Source organism: Myotis lucifugus, unplaced genomic scaffold (assembly GCF_000147115.1).
Source record: "Myotis lucifugus unplaced genomic scaffold, Myoluc2.0 scaffold_27, whole genome shotgun sequence".
In the NCBI taxonomy this organism is placed as follows: Eukaryota; Metazoa; Chordata; class Mammalia; order Chiroptera; family Vespertilionidae; genus Myotis; species Myotis lucifugus.
The window spans coordinates 389,750-403,839 of NW_005871075.1; the positions used below are offsets into that span (position 1 = coordinate 389,750).

Consider the following 14,090-nt stretch of genomic DNA (forward strand, 5'->3'; position numbering starts at 1 on the left):
TAGATAAGCTCATTAAGTATTAAGTGTAATTATACTTTAAAAACACACAAATTGGCTGGTACAGTTTTGAAGTACATTATTACTGTTTCAGAGTCTAAACTCTGGATTCATAAAGTGTTGGTGTGAATTATGGTCCTATTATTCACTAGCTGTGTTTCCTTGGAAAATTACTTAATATATGTGTATCATTCTCTTTTTTAAAAATGCATTTTTATTGATTTCAGAGAGGAAGGGAGAGAGATAGAGAGATAGAAACATCAATGATAGAGAGAGTCATTGATTGGCTGCTTCCTGCATGCCCCCCATGGGAAATCAAGCCTGCAACCCAGGCATGTGCCCTTGAGTGGAATCAAACCTGGGACCCTTCAGTCTGCAGGCCGATGCTCTATCCACTGAGCCAACCTAGCTAGGGCTCATTCCCTTTTTTATAAAAGAAAAACCTATGTCATGGGATTATTGAGATTAAATGAATTCATTATGTAAACACAGCACAAGTGCCTGAGACTTAGTAAGCAGTATATTTTAGTTGTTACTGAAAATTGCTATTTTTACTTAAGTATGTATAACTTCAAATACTTTTCCTTCTCATTACATATGTGTTGAGTGTATATACCTCTTTGAAAAAAATATTTGCTTGGTATTTCATGGCATAATTTGTTTAACCAAGCTTTCATTAATGAGCTTCTAGGTGTTTTTCTGTTTTATTTCTCCTTTAATACAGACAGTGCTATAGTGAACATTTACGTTTTTGCATATTTATGGAATATATGCTGGGTCAGAGTATACACACAATTTGCATTTTGATAGAGCCTGTTTGTGCTACATTCCCACTTACAGTGTGTGACAGTGCCTGTTGCCTCACCCCCTTATCCATGTGGGGTATTGTAAGTGGACTTTTTTGATATCAATTTGAGATTTTTATCAAAATAATGGCATGTTTACTTTTTTTACTTAATAAATTTTAAAAATGTTTTTATTTCAGAGAGAGGAAGGGCAAGGGAGAGAGAGAGATAGAAACATCAATGATGAGAGAGAATCATTGATTGGCCACCTCTTGCCTACCCCTCACTGGGGATTGAGCCCGTAATCCAGGCATGTGCCCTGACTGGGACTCGTACCTTGACCTCCTGGTTCATGGGTTGATGCTCAACCACTGAGCCATACTGGCTGGGCAAATGGTATCAATTGAACTCATAAAATACAACTATATCAACAGAATACTACATGTATGTTATATGTATATATTAGGGCTCTATGTACTAGTAAGATTAAGATTCCATTTGTAACATGGCTTCTGCTTAAAAATTTTTTTTGGAAGATAAACAGTTTGCTGTTCTTTACACAAATCTGTATTTCTTTACCTTTTCTCTTTCCCCTGAATTAGTGTCCCTGCCTGCAGATTCCATTGGAAACACTGCCTCTTTAATTAGGCCTTTGTCATCTCCCCAACCAGATGAAACTCTTTTTGAATGTCCAGGGCATTGTTTTATACTATCTTTATGGCACACACACAACTCTTAAGTTATATTGAAGTCATTGTGAATTTGTTTTATCCTCTTTTCTGTATTACATTAGGGGTAATTTTTATTCACCCTTTTAAAAAAATGAAAAAAAAATTTCAATCCTCACTCGAGGAGTAAGGATGTTTTTTTCCCATTAATTTTTTTTAGCGAGCGGAAGGGAGAGGGGGAGAGAGAGAGAAACATCTATGTAAGAGAGACACATCCTGCACTCAGCTTGCTTCCTGAACTCACCCTCATCAGGGCTGGGTATTGAAATTGCAACCCAGGTACGTGCCCTGGTGAGCAGGCCCACGCTCCAACCACTGAGCCACTCTGGCCAGGACTCATTCATTATTCACCCTTTTCATTCCTTGCATAATGCCTTACACATAAGTAGGGATTGAATATATATTTGTTTATTTGAATTGGAATTAAATTTATATGGTTCAGTGGTTGAAATTGTACCCATTGATTTAATTCTTATCCTAAAAGTGCAGACTTATGTGTCTGTATGTACACCTCAGAAATAAGTGATATTCAGCCCAGCTGGCATGGCTCAGTGGTTGAGCGTCGACCTCTGAACCAGGAGGTCAGGGTTCAATCCCAGTCAGGGCACATGCCTGGATTACGGGCTCGGTCACATGGAGGCAGCCAATCAATGATTCTCATCCTTGATGTTTCTCATTCTCTCTCTCCCTCTCTGAAATCAATATTTTTTTTTTAAGTGTTATTCAGTAAGAGCCAAGCAAGTTATCCTTAAAAGGAACTTTCTCCTGCAGGTAGGAATTTAATCATGAATTTCTTATCCTCAAATTTCTGTGGACTTCAAGTTTAAATGACATGAAATGCCATTGTTTTGTGTGGAGGTTTGTAGGTGCCCTTTTCCCATTTACCCACTTCTCTTTCCCTTGCCTCGTTACCTTTAAGATTGGTTTATGCATCTGTCTCTTCAAATTGTTTTTTTCAGGGTAGGGACCAAGTTCTTTTCATTTTTGTGACCTAGTTTTATTTATATATATATATATATATATATAATATATATATATATATATATATATAATATATATAGTATATAATATATATAATATATATTATATATAGTATATAATATATATAATATATATATAATATATATAATATATATAGTATTATATATATTATATATATATATTATATATATAATATATATAGTATATATATTATACTATATATTATACTATATATACATAATATACATAATATATATTATGTATATATATAATATATATTATGTATATATATTATATATATATTATATATATATATACACTTTTAAAAAAAAATCCTCACCCGAGGATATTCACCCTTTAAAAAAAGAAGAAAAAAAGAATTTCAATCCTCACCCGAGGAGTAAGGATGTTTTTTTCCATTGATTTTTAGGGAGAGTGGAAGAGAGGGGGAAAGACAGAGAAAAATATCTGTGTGAGAGAAATACACCAATTGGTTGCCTTCTGCACGCTCCCTTACCAGGGCCCGGACCGAGGAGGAGGAGGAGCCTGCAACCAAGGTACATGCCCTTGACCTGAATCAAACCCGGTCCCTTTTGGTCCACAGGCTATCTACGAGCCAAACCAACTAGGGCTATTTTTTAAGTCTGACACCTTTTTCTTATTTCTTTTATTAAAAATTTTTTTTAGCCCTAACCGGTTTGGCTCAGTGGATAGAGCGTCAGCCTGCGGACTCAAGGGTCCCAGGTTCGATTCCGGTCAAGGGCATGTAGCTTGGTTGCGGGCACATCCCCAGTAGGAGGTGTGCAGGAGGCAGCTGATCGATGTTTCTCTCTCATCGATGTTTCTAACTCTCTATCTCTCTCCCTTCCTCTCTGTAAAAAATCAATAAAATATTTAAAAAAAATTTTTTTTTCAAACCTTTACCCCTCTTGTTGGTAGAGATTTATAGAACCTGTTCAGCCAGTTGGGAGCGCAACACCCATTTTATAGCCACAAGGTGGCAGTAGTTGAGCAGAGATGGTTTTATGCTTTATGAGTATTACTGTTTTTTAAGGGTAGAGGGTGGCGTATTACTCTTCAGCACATTGAAAAAATGGTTTGCAAGAGTTTTTAAGACCACACAATAGAACATTTTATTATTTTAAGATGGAGAATAACATTTTACTATTTCAGCTTATTTATGTGGAATACTGATGTTACAAGACAGTTTAAAGTTTCATTTTAGTGATAGATTTTATACAAATATTTTGTAAATGTTACTTTTTACTTTTTTTTCCTTTATTTTGGAAATTGATTTCAGAGGAAGGGAAGGGAGAAAGAGATAGAAACATCGATGACGAGAGAGAATCTTTGATTGACTGTCTCCTGCACACTCCACACTGGGGATCGAGCCCACAACCTGGGCATGTGCCCTGACTGGGAATCGAACTGTGACCTCCTGGTTCATAGGTTGATGCTCAATCATTGAGCCATGCCGGCTGGGCTACTTTTCACCTTTTCATGAACATTTTTATTGGCATTTTTTATTTCAAAATGCTGGACTATCCCAGACCACAGAATATTTAAATCAGGATATATATATCTGATTTACTGGGAAAGTCCAAAATATAGCTTATTTAAAGGATTTGTTTCTATATAAGAGGGGAAATGCTCATATTTTTAACATACTTTAAGTCTGTTAAATCCATGTAGTAGCAATATCATAATAGTTTTATTTAATTTTTTGTTTTCTCACCAGTTTTATATTGACAACTTTAAAAATTATACCAATATTTAAAAAACTAATATGTAAAGGAATGTTGAAAATATTTGTGTGTAACATTAGTGCTCCTGGTTTTACATTAGCGAATTCTAGGAGCATTATTTCTGAGTTTGTAATAAAAATCTTCTGAAATCTTTAGTTTCAAAGTGGAATCTAACATTTTCAAAGCATGTTTAGAAGAAATGACCAGTTAATATAAAAATAATGAAAGAGTGTGTTGAAGTAAATATGAATCTCTAGTAAGACATGAAAAGTAAGTTTTTGTCAACTTATATTGACAAAATATATGGACAACGTAGATTGTCCATACGGCAGTTGGACATCCCTCTCGCAAATAAGATGTTATATTAAGTTTTTGTCAACTTAATATGACAAAATATATTGACATATTCAGGAAAATGGTGAAGTAAGTAAACACAGCACTCGCTGCCTCCCTCAACATCAAAATTACAACTAAAAGACGGAAAGTAAGTTTTTGTCAATACCAATAAAATGTTTATAAATAATACTATACATTTTCTAAAAGAAAAAATGAATATATTCTGCATGTATTTGTTTTGTGGGTGATCGTATGATTTATTTCTAAGCAGTCAGACTCTTTTATGACTTCTCAAGTTAGCATTAGCTTACCATCTTTATATCTTTCTTGAGTCTCATTTTGGCTTGAAAATCTTGCTCCCTTTTAATGTGTGTAGGTTTTGTTTTATTTTGATTTTTCTTTTAAATGTCATATTAAATTTTTCTTTTACTTAACATTAAATTTTGTAACATGATTCCAACTCTTGGGTTTGTTTTGATCAGCATTAAATAATGGGAAATAAAGGAAACTCACATTTGAATGGAGCCTGGTTTGTAGGGATTTGGGAATAAAATTCAACAGTGTTGATGCAGTTTAAAGCTGTGGGTGCTCTGGTGTTGGCAGTTGGCAGAGGTTGCATGAATGGTAGATGCCCCATCTAGGAGTAGGCTGCTCAATAAGTCCCTTGGCCTAGTTGAGACATTGGGTTCTCCCATAGGAAGTAAGTGCAAACTGAGGCAGAGAATATTGATACCAGAGAAATGTAAACTTACATTCATATAAAAACCTGCACACAAATGTTCATAGCAGCTTTACTTGTAATAGCCCAACTGGAAATAGCCCAGCTATCTTTCAGCTGATCAGTGGTTAGATAAACTGGTCCATCTGTGCAATGGAATACTACTTAGCAAGACAAAGGAACAAGCAATTGATTCACACATCAGCTTGAATGAATCTCAAGGGAATCATGCTGCGTGAAAAAAGCCAGTCCCAAAGGGTTACAGACCCTGTGATTCCATTTGAGTGATATTCTTGAAATGACAAAATTATAGAGATGGGGAACAGATTAGTAGTTAGGAAATTTAGGGATGGGGTGGGCAGAAGGGAGATGGAGAGCAAAATGTAGTGCTAGAACTGTCCTGCAACTGGACTGTGGTGGCAAATACATGCACCTTCCCATGTGATAAAATTGTATAAAATCCGAATGCTCTGGATGTAATATAGTGTGTCTTACAAGATATTACCATTGGGAGAACTGGGACAAAGGTACAGGGCTCTCCATGTATTACTTCTTACCATTGCATTTGTATTTACAATGGTCTCAAAATAGGAAGTTTAATTTAAAAAATCATTTCACTGGTCTGTCAGGCCCAGCACTGGAAAGACCTGTGAATTCCATAAGCACAACCCCATTATCCCACATCATCTCCTGTAAAATGATTTCTTTGGTTAGAAGCAGTGCTGTGTGGCATGTCATGACAATGACTGTGAAATTCTCTTAGTTTATGGATGGTGGTTTTGATAGAAGCTTTGTGGGCAGGGAAGGCAAATCCATATTCAGAGTGTCCATTCCAGTGATAATATATTCATTTAGAGTGGTCCTGTGTGACCACCCTGCCACCAGGTGGCCGGCTGATCCCAGGGAGAGCTGCTCTATCGGAAGCTTAGTGCTGGTCTCTGCTCTTGGCGGTTGGTCATTTAGCAGTGTTGGGGGAGTATAAGGCAGTGTTTCTGAATCCATACATAACCTCCATCCCACAAAAATTCAGGGCCTTGCGGCCTTGGCGAAATTTCTAGTTGTCTGATGGTCTGGGACATGTTGAGATACCCCTCCGGCCCCTACAACAGAAGCACATCCCTGCTGCCATGGCCACTGTGTTCTTGAACCCATTTGTGAGGGGCAAGAGCTTGACTGATGTCCACAGGACTGGTTATCTTGTCCTCTGATTATTAAGCTTCCTCTCTGCTGAAGAAATCACTCCCATGTGACTCATTCGTTTTTTCACTCTGTGTCCATTCAGAGAGATCTATGGTAGCTAATGTCGTTCCCAGACCACTTGTCATCTATTTTCCAGTTATGTTACTTCTAAGTCCCTGACCATCCAGCAAAATCATGAGTCACTTCACACAAATCAACATAGAGTCATACCTTGGCCCTGTCTTTGTCCAGGCCAATGATCATTCAGGTGAACTGCTCAGTGTTCTGCCCACTGGGAGGCTGTGCCTTCACCACTGTCCTTCAGTCACCTGAGAGTCACTTGGAGAGGCTTGTCGGAGTCTCCATTCTGCGTCAGCACGAGGCACAGATACGTCCAGGCACCCCCACGCGTGGGTTGTAAAGGCCGAGCAGTAGAATAGCCTGCCTGGTGGCCTGGACCTGTTGCAGGGCCTTGTCTTGTTCTGGGGCCCAGTCAGAATTGGCAGCTTTTTGGGTCACTTGGTGTAAAGGTTGGAGAGGCATGTTCAAATAAGGTGTTTGTTGCCTCCAAAATTTAGGCCCTGGTGAGCATAGGTTTGGAAAAAATGTAAGTTTTAAAAAAGTAATCAGCCTGCAGTATTCGTTCACTCATCCCTCAGTAACTTCAGTAGGTAAAACAACTTCTAGAAAGTGAGCAGCACAAAACAATTAAAGAAGCTATTTTCCTTTGAATAAAGTTATAACAAGGTCAAGCCATTAAAAATACTGTATTATGAACTCATGGTCAGCGTGCTAATTGAAGGACCCTTAATCATTTTTATCTTAATGTGTGAAAATTGTGTTAAAAGAACAGTCACTCTCCCTAAAGCTGACTTGGAAGGCATGTTTTTGCAGGTGGTCAGTACTAGGAATAAGTCCATCACCTCCTGGGTTGCCCTCCTCACAGGCTCAGACTCCCCTCCTCCCAGGCAGGAGGCTTTGTCTAAGGCCACTCCGAGCCCTGCTCACAGTCCTGGTTCCACTCCAGCCACCCGGCCACGCTGGCTCCTCTTCACGAAGTAAAGGGAGAAAATGAAGTTGAAGAGTATACCTGGCTTTTTAAAGCAAAATCCTATGTATATCTCTTTTACAATTGCTACAAAATGTAAATATACAGCAAACTGACTTAAATTTCCCCAGTAAGATTTTATTATCCCCACCATATTATATCTTTATATTGAATTATATGCACATAAATACCTCTTTTCATGTTTAGGGCTCTCTGAAAGGTGCGGAATCCTTCGCATCGATGCTGAGACATTCTCCTCTCACTCAGATGGGACCTGCCAAGGATAAGATCGTCATTGGGCGAATCTTTCATATTGTGGAGAAGGATCTTTACATAGATTTTGGCGGCAAGTTTCATTGTGTGTGTACAAGACCAGAAGTGGATGGAGAGTAAGTACAGTCATTTCCAAGTGCTTCAATAGTGTTTCCATAAAGTTGAGATACTTCAAAAGTATATATTATTGGACTTTAGTTGGTGGTTTTAAAAAAGATAGAAAAGACACTATTTTTCTCTTCATAATGCCAGTTCACCAAGTTGGGGCCAGATCCATGTCTTCTCAAAGCAGTGAGAATAGTTTTGGGGAAGAGTTGACTGTTCATCCTTTGTTTTCCCAAATGATAAACAACAGTCATGGCGTAAGCCCTGTTGCTCTCTGGTTCCACAGTCTAGTTCTCTCTGGCAGTGTGCTCAGCGTGGCTCACTGCAGCCGGACTGCACCTGCCTGGCTCCTGCTTCCTTCCCCTCCCTCTGTGACGCATGCTCTGATGCTGGGAGCACAACTACAGCTCTGTGTCTACAGACAGTTTTTCTGAGAAAAACTTTCTAATTTAGCCAATTCTTTGTTGTCCAGTTTCCAATTTATCCGGGAAAGGAGGGTTATACTCTTCACAAAATAGTTATCCAGTCTCTTGATTTCTACACGTAGAGATACTTCGGTTCTTTTGAAACCCTTCTCGGGGTCTCTTACAGCTGCCTGTCACTTAGCTTTGAAAGTATCCTGATCTTACTGTCTACAATATTTTATTTTATTTTATTTTTATTTTTATTTCAGAGAGGAAGGGAAAGGGAGAGAGAGATAGAAACATCAATGATGAGAGAGAATCATTGATTGGCTGCTTCCTGCATGCCCCTACTGGGGATCGAGCCTGCAACCTGGGTATATACCCTGACCGGGAATCGGACACGGACCTCCTGGTTCATAGGTCGACACTCAACCATTGGGTCACGCTGGCCGGGCTACAATATTTTAAAGTACTGTTTCAGTTATGTTGCCTTTCCACTTGAATCCACACCAAAATTTGAGGGTGGGAGATATTTTATTCAAATCTTACCTGTAGCCTTTATCATTGGTGGAAAGATGACAACCCCAAATGGGAAGGCGATGAGACCCAGCGGGTCTCTGGTCTCCCAGTCACATGCCAGCAGGTTTAGAGGACATGACTGGATGCGGCAGCTGGACATATGTTTGCTCTCTGCCTTCATGTCAGGCCGCTGACTGCACATATTCTGGCAGATTCCTGCTCTGATACGTTTATTTAAGTGACTTAAAAATAAGATGTAAGTATTTATCTAATTTGTTTATTATTCATCAGCCTGATCTTTTTTATCCCTTTTGAGAACCATTTTTCTCTTTATTTAGAGTTGTGTGTAGTTGAATCTGTTCTACTGTAGGATAATTTAAATATTACAGAGTAATTAGATACATGAAAACTCAAATTTAATAAAATACCCAGCTTAGCAAAATGGTTTACTTTTTTTTTATTATTGCTTTCAATAAGTCCAGTGGCCTTTCAAACTTAGAGTAATGGATAAGATCAGAAATCATTTGGGTTAACTGAGTATCTTAGTGAGGCACAAGCCTTTTAATAAGTTCTATAACTTTTTAAATTTTACATTAGTTTTTGATTATGGCTTAAAGAAACAGTTTCGGCCTTTGTCCCAGGAAGCACTAGAGTTGTGCAGAAAGGCTGCCGTGATGGCTGTGGGGCGGAGCAGCTCTGCATTCAGTGTTTAAAGTGGGGAGTGGTGGTGGTATTTCTACTACAAAAAAGTAAAATGTTTGAGAAACATTTTTAAAGGAAAAATTAGTTCTAGAAATACACTGCATTAATAGTAACATTCAGAATATAAACTAGTATTTAAGCATGTTCAGTAGTGTGATCATGTTAGAGTGAATTGCAAAATAGAAATATTATAAGTAAATTTCGAGATTTTAGAGATGTGGATGGGGCCTCAAAAGTTATATCTCTTACATTGTTTTTCTTTCATATCAGCTACTGTCTTGAAATCAGAAATTATATTGTAACAAATCAGAATGACTCTGGCACTAACTTCTGGTAATTAATTGAAGTAACTGACTTGCTGAATTAATGAACATTCTCTTCTGTAAAACGCACTTCAGATTCCAGTGCTACATGGACAATTAGAAAGTAGATGTCCTCTACTAACCTGGGCACTTTTGCTTCTTCCAGTTGAGGTATATCTTTAGCAAAAGCTAGTTGTGTTTGTTCCAAAACCTATTTATATTCTTGTTAAATAATATATTTGGTTATTGCCTAAACTAATAAAACATGAGCACAGAAATGGTTTTTGTTCTTATGAAATATAATTTTGGAAAGACTCCTCATAAAGGAGAGATTTTGTTTTTAAACAAAATTGTTATTGAATTTGAACGAGTAAACCATAAAGATTGGAGAGGTCAGATCATAAAAAGTCTGGAAGGAATTGCTTTCCAAATGTCCTTCTGTCCCTGTTTTACCCTGAAATGGCTGCCTCTGGCCATTGCAGACACTGCAGTGGGGGATTGTTTGTGCCAGGAGGTCAGCACCGGGCCCCAGGGAGTGAGCCTCTACTCGGGGAGAAGGCTTGGCCCCATAGTAGGACATGTGCGTTAATCGCTAAGTTAACGTCTTTGCGGTATATGTGTATACTTTTTTATGAGTCCTCACTTCAATCTACTTTTCCATGTGCCAATCCTGTGAGTCAGAGAGCTTCTGCTACTTAAAAATATAAAACACGCTGCCCTTTTCTTTAGACAGTTTTCCTATGTCAATACAGCACACAATTTCCCAAACTTGTCCTAGTGTGGTTAAGATCCCTTTCCATCTCCCATGTGATAATCATGATTCGAGGTTTGTTAAAACCTACATTGGACTTTATATATGTCATCTGATTTATTCCTCCTTAAGAAGCATAGAAAGTGGGAGCTACTCCCCCATTTACCAGATGAAGAAAATGAGTCTCTGAGCGTGAAGCATTCCAGTCGGACAACTGCTTATTACCAAGGCAGGGGCTCAGACCTAGAGCTGTGGGTGACCAGTGCCGGGAATGTTCTCTTCACTCTCAAGTGCTATTCTCTAAACCCTACAATATAGAGTTCTTAATATCTCATAAAAACCTCCTACAACAGTCTCACATAGGAATCAGTTTTATACCAGGGACCCTGAAGGCATGTGGTAATGAAGCTCAAAGGAGATCTGTTAAAGAACGGTAGGTCGCCTGTTACAGTGTCCTTAGCTATGGTGTCCATGGTTATGGTACACCGGGGCCCTCGGTGTGGTGTCCATAGTGTGCTTGGATAGTGTTACCAGCTATTAGCTGATGAACAGTGGGTACAGGTTTTGTTTCAGAATGAATGCTTTATCATAATTATAGTGATACCTGTGGTTACAAGAACTTAATGTCTGGCAATTATTAGTAGCTTAGAGTCAGTATCCCTGTAGTTACTTGGGGATGATAAGTTTATTCTACAAAGAGTAGGAAGTTGACTTTTTATAAATGTAATACTTAATTTTTAATTAGATTGATTCTTTTTATAAAATGTCATCTACTTTCTTTGAACATTTTAGACCTAAAGTAGTTTAATCTGCGTTTTTTGGTCTTTGTTTTTGATGACCAAGATCAAAGTAATAAACATTAATTTCTGTGTTGTATCGTAATTCAAATATGTAGAATTATTGCTCCTTAACCACATAACCCCCAGTTACGTAGTTTTTGTGTTTCACCTATGGGTGTCATCTTTCTTTTTCTGTTACTGCTCCTGTGTTTACATTTTTAGCTTAGACCTCTTAATTTCTTCTTCTAATATTCTGATGCCTGGGAAACTGGTTACCAAATTTGTTATGCTGCAAAAATAAGAACAACTAGTGCTTGAGTAAGAACCTTGCAGCCTCTTCTCTAGGTAAGTGTGTGTACTTGGACTTCAAGGTGCATTTTGACAGCTCTGGCAGTCCTCGGCTTAACTCTTCATGGGTTCTGTGGGGACTTGATGCCGCCAGATAACTGACTTCCTGAAGAGTGAGGTGTGACCAGGTTGCGGTCCTGCCTGTGTTGACGGCTGTTCACTGAGCTCTCGATAGGGTATGTCACATATCAGAACAGTGTGTGCTGAACTAGTCAGGTGCTGAGTGTCTTGGACATGAGCAGATATTGTGGTTGAGACCTTAACACCTCCAGCAGGACCAGTAGTGAAAATAACATGGGTTATTGGATCGCAAGTAGTATTTGAAGTGGTACCAATTCCTACAGTGAATTTTTAAGTCAATCAGTAAACTTCTTAAGAACATCATTAAGTCCAAAATATTGCTTTATGGCGTTGATTAGTTTGGTTGGCTTGGAATATACCTATAATACATTTTATGAGTCTCAAGAATTAAGCTGTTTACTTTATTTTTAAATAAAGTGGGTCATGTACAGTTTTTCATGGAGTCAGCAAATATTTAATGAGCCACCTGTGTGTCTAATGCTAGCGGTGTACAGATTACAGGCAACCCTTGCTCTCAGTGGGTGATGGTTCAGTTGTGGGGATAGAGAGTGAACATATATAACAGGTTTCCTGGCTTCTGTGGGGATTTGGAGAAGAGGGGATCACTGAACCTGTCAGCTTGTGCCAGCAGGTTTCCCAGAGGAACTAACATGGAATTGAGTTGTAAGGGTGGGTGATGGTAGGAGATAGAAGTGGGGGCGGTGGAAGGGAGCCGCACTTGCAGAATACTTAGCGAGAGAGCCTGGCTCTTCTGGGAACTCAGGTGGCTTCCTTGGCTTAATTACGTGATGAGAATTACGTGAATTACGCCTGAGGATTAAGAAAGGAGTTTTTCATTAACAGTTTAGGGGACAGAAAGACCAGGTATAGGTGTCTGAGTAATTGTGGGTCGTGAGGTGGAAGGAATGATGTTTGGTTTCAGACCTAAATGACTATGTGGATAGTAAATTGGGTTGTATTGGTTGGGTAGGTGGAGGAGGGGGTGTATTATATTGATATTTTTGCCAGCTTCAAAAATTAAAACTAAAATGCCAGATTTAGATCGGTTTCTCTCATTCCCACTCATGGGCATAATACTTTTGATTACTATCAGTTAGGAACATTCCTCTTTTTACTGAAATATAAAATCCTTGTGGTTAAATCATGCTTATCTTTTGGCTAAAGAGCCAAATTCTCTAAATCTTTTCATTAAGTTGTATTTTTGATTTTTCATGAATGGTATACATTTCTGTAAAATCCTGAAATCCAGTTTTATTTTTTAAATATATTTTTGTTGATTTCAGAGAGGGAGAGGTAGAAACAGCAACGAGAGAGAATCATTGATTGGCTGCTTCCTGCATGGCCCCTACTGGGGATCGAGCCCACAATCCATGCATGTGCCCTGGCCGGGAATTAAACCCTGATTTCTGAGGTTCAGAGGTCAACGCTCAACCACTGAGCCACGCCAGCTGGGCTGAAGTCCAGTTTTATAAGTGAAGTCCATTTATTTTTTAATGTGTTCATGAAGATTACGTCTTTTAAAGCATTATTTCTACACTGGCATCTCTGTCACAACACACATGATTGACAGCTCAGAAATCGCAGTTTCAAAACAAGCATGATTGGCAGTTCTAAGGTAATTAGCACATGCACTGAATATTATTTGTACTTTTGTTTGACAATAAGGTGGAATAAACAAGATGATTTCCCAGTCTTTGTTTCTATTTCAGGTTGTGTGATGTATCAGATCAAATGAAGAGTGAATGGATGGATGTTGAATGTTTCAAAAACTAAAGTTTTCAAGGTGTATTTGTGGGGGAATAGAGAAAATAAGAATTTGAATGAAGCGATTCTTTTTATTCCAGCGGATGTTGTACACAATTAAAATATGTGTATGTTTTTCAATAAATTGACGATTGAAAATCATATATTAGATTTTTATTAAAAGATCTCTGGTTATCTAATAAAAGAGAAAATGCAAATTGACCGTACCTTTGCTACGCCCAAACCACGCCCACCAGCCAATCAGAGCAACTATATGCAAATTAACCCAACCAAGATGGCGGCCAGCAGCCACAGAGCTGGAGCAAGCAGGAGGCTTGGTTGCCCCGGCGATGGAGGAAGCCAAGCTTCCCTGCCCTGGCCGGCTCTGGCCTCTGCTGAAGGCAACAAAGTTTCAATTATAGAAGATAAATAAACCCCAGATACCTGCTTCCAGCCAGCCTCCACTGGGAGCTTGGGTGGCTGGGGGCCGTAGCCAGCCTGCAAACAGCCATCAGCCCCTCACCCAGGCTGGCCAGCCACCCCAGCGGGACCTCTCACCCCATGAG

The 14,090-nt window shown here is 38.8% G+C and overlaps 1 protein-coding gene across 4 annotated transcripts in view; it reads left to right on the forward strand.

Annotated features, from left to right (window-relative positions):
• Nucleotides 1-14,090, forward strand: part of MRPS28 (mitochondrial ribosomal protein S28) — a 103,926-nt gene that overhangs the window by 10,782 nt on the left and 79,054 nt on the right. For 3 of the 4 annotated variants that reach the window (XM_023751918.1, XM_023751917.1, XM_006086284.3), the window contains exon 2: nt 7,725-7,906. In XM_023751918.1, coding sequence (XP_023607686.1) covers nt 7,725-7,906 — 182 coding nt within the window. Of the gene's footprint in view, nt 1-7,724; nt 7,907-13,490; nt 13,570-14,090 lie in introns of those variants that run through there. The other variant, XM_014453666.2, reaches the window with a different exon arrangement.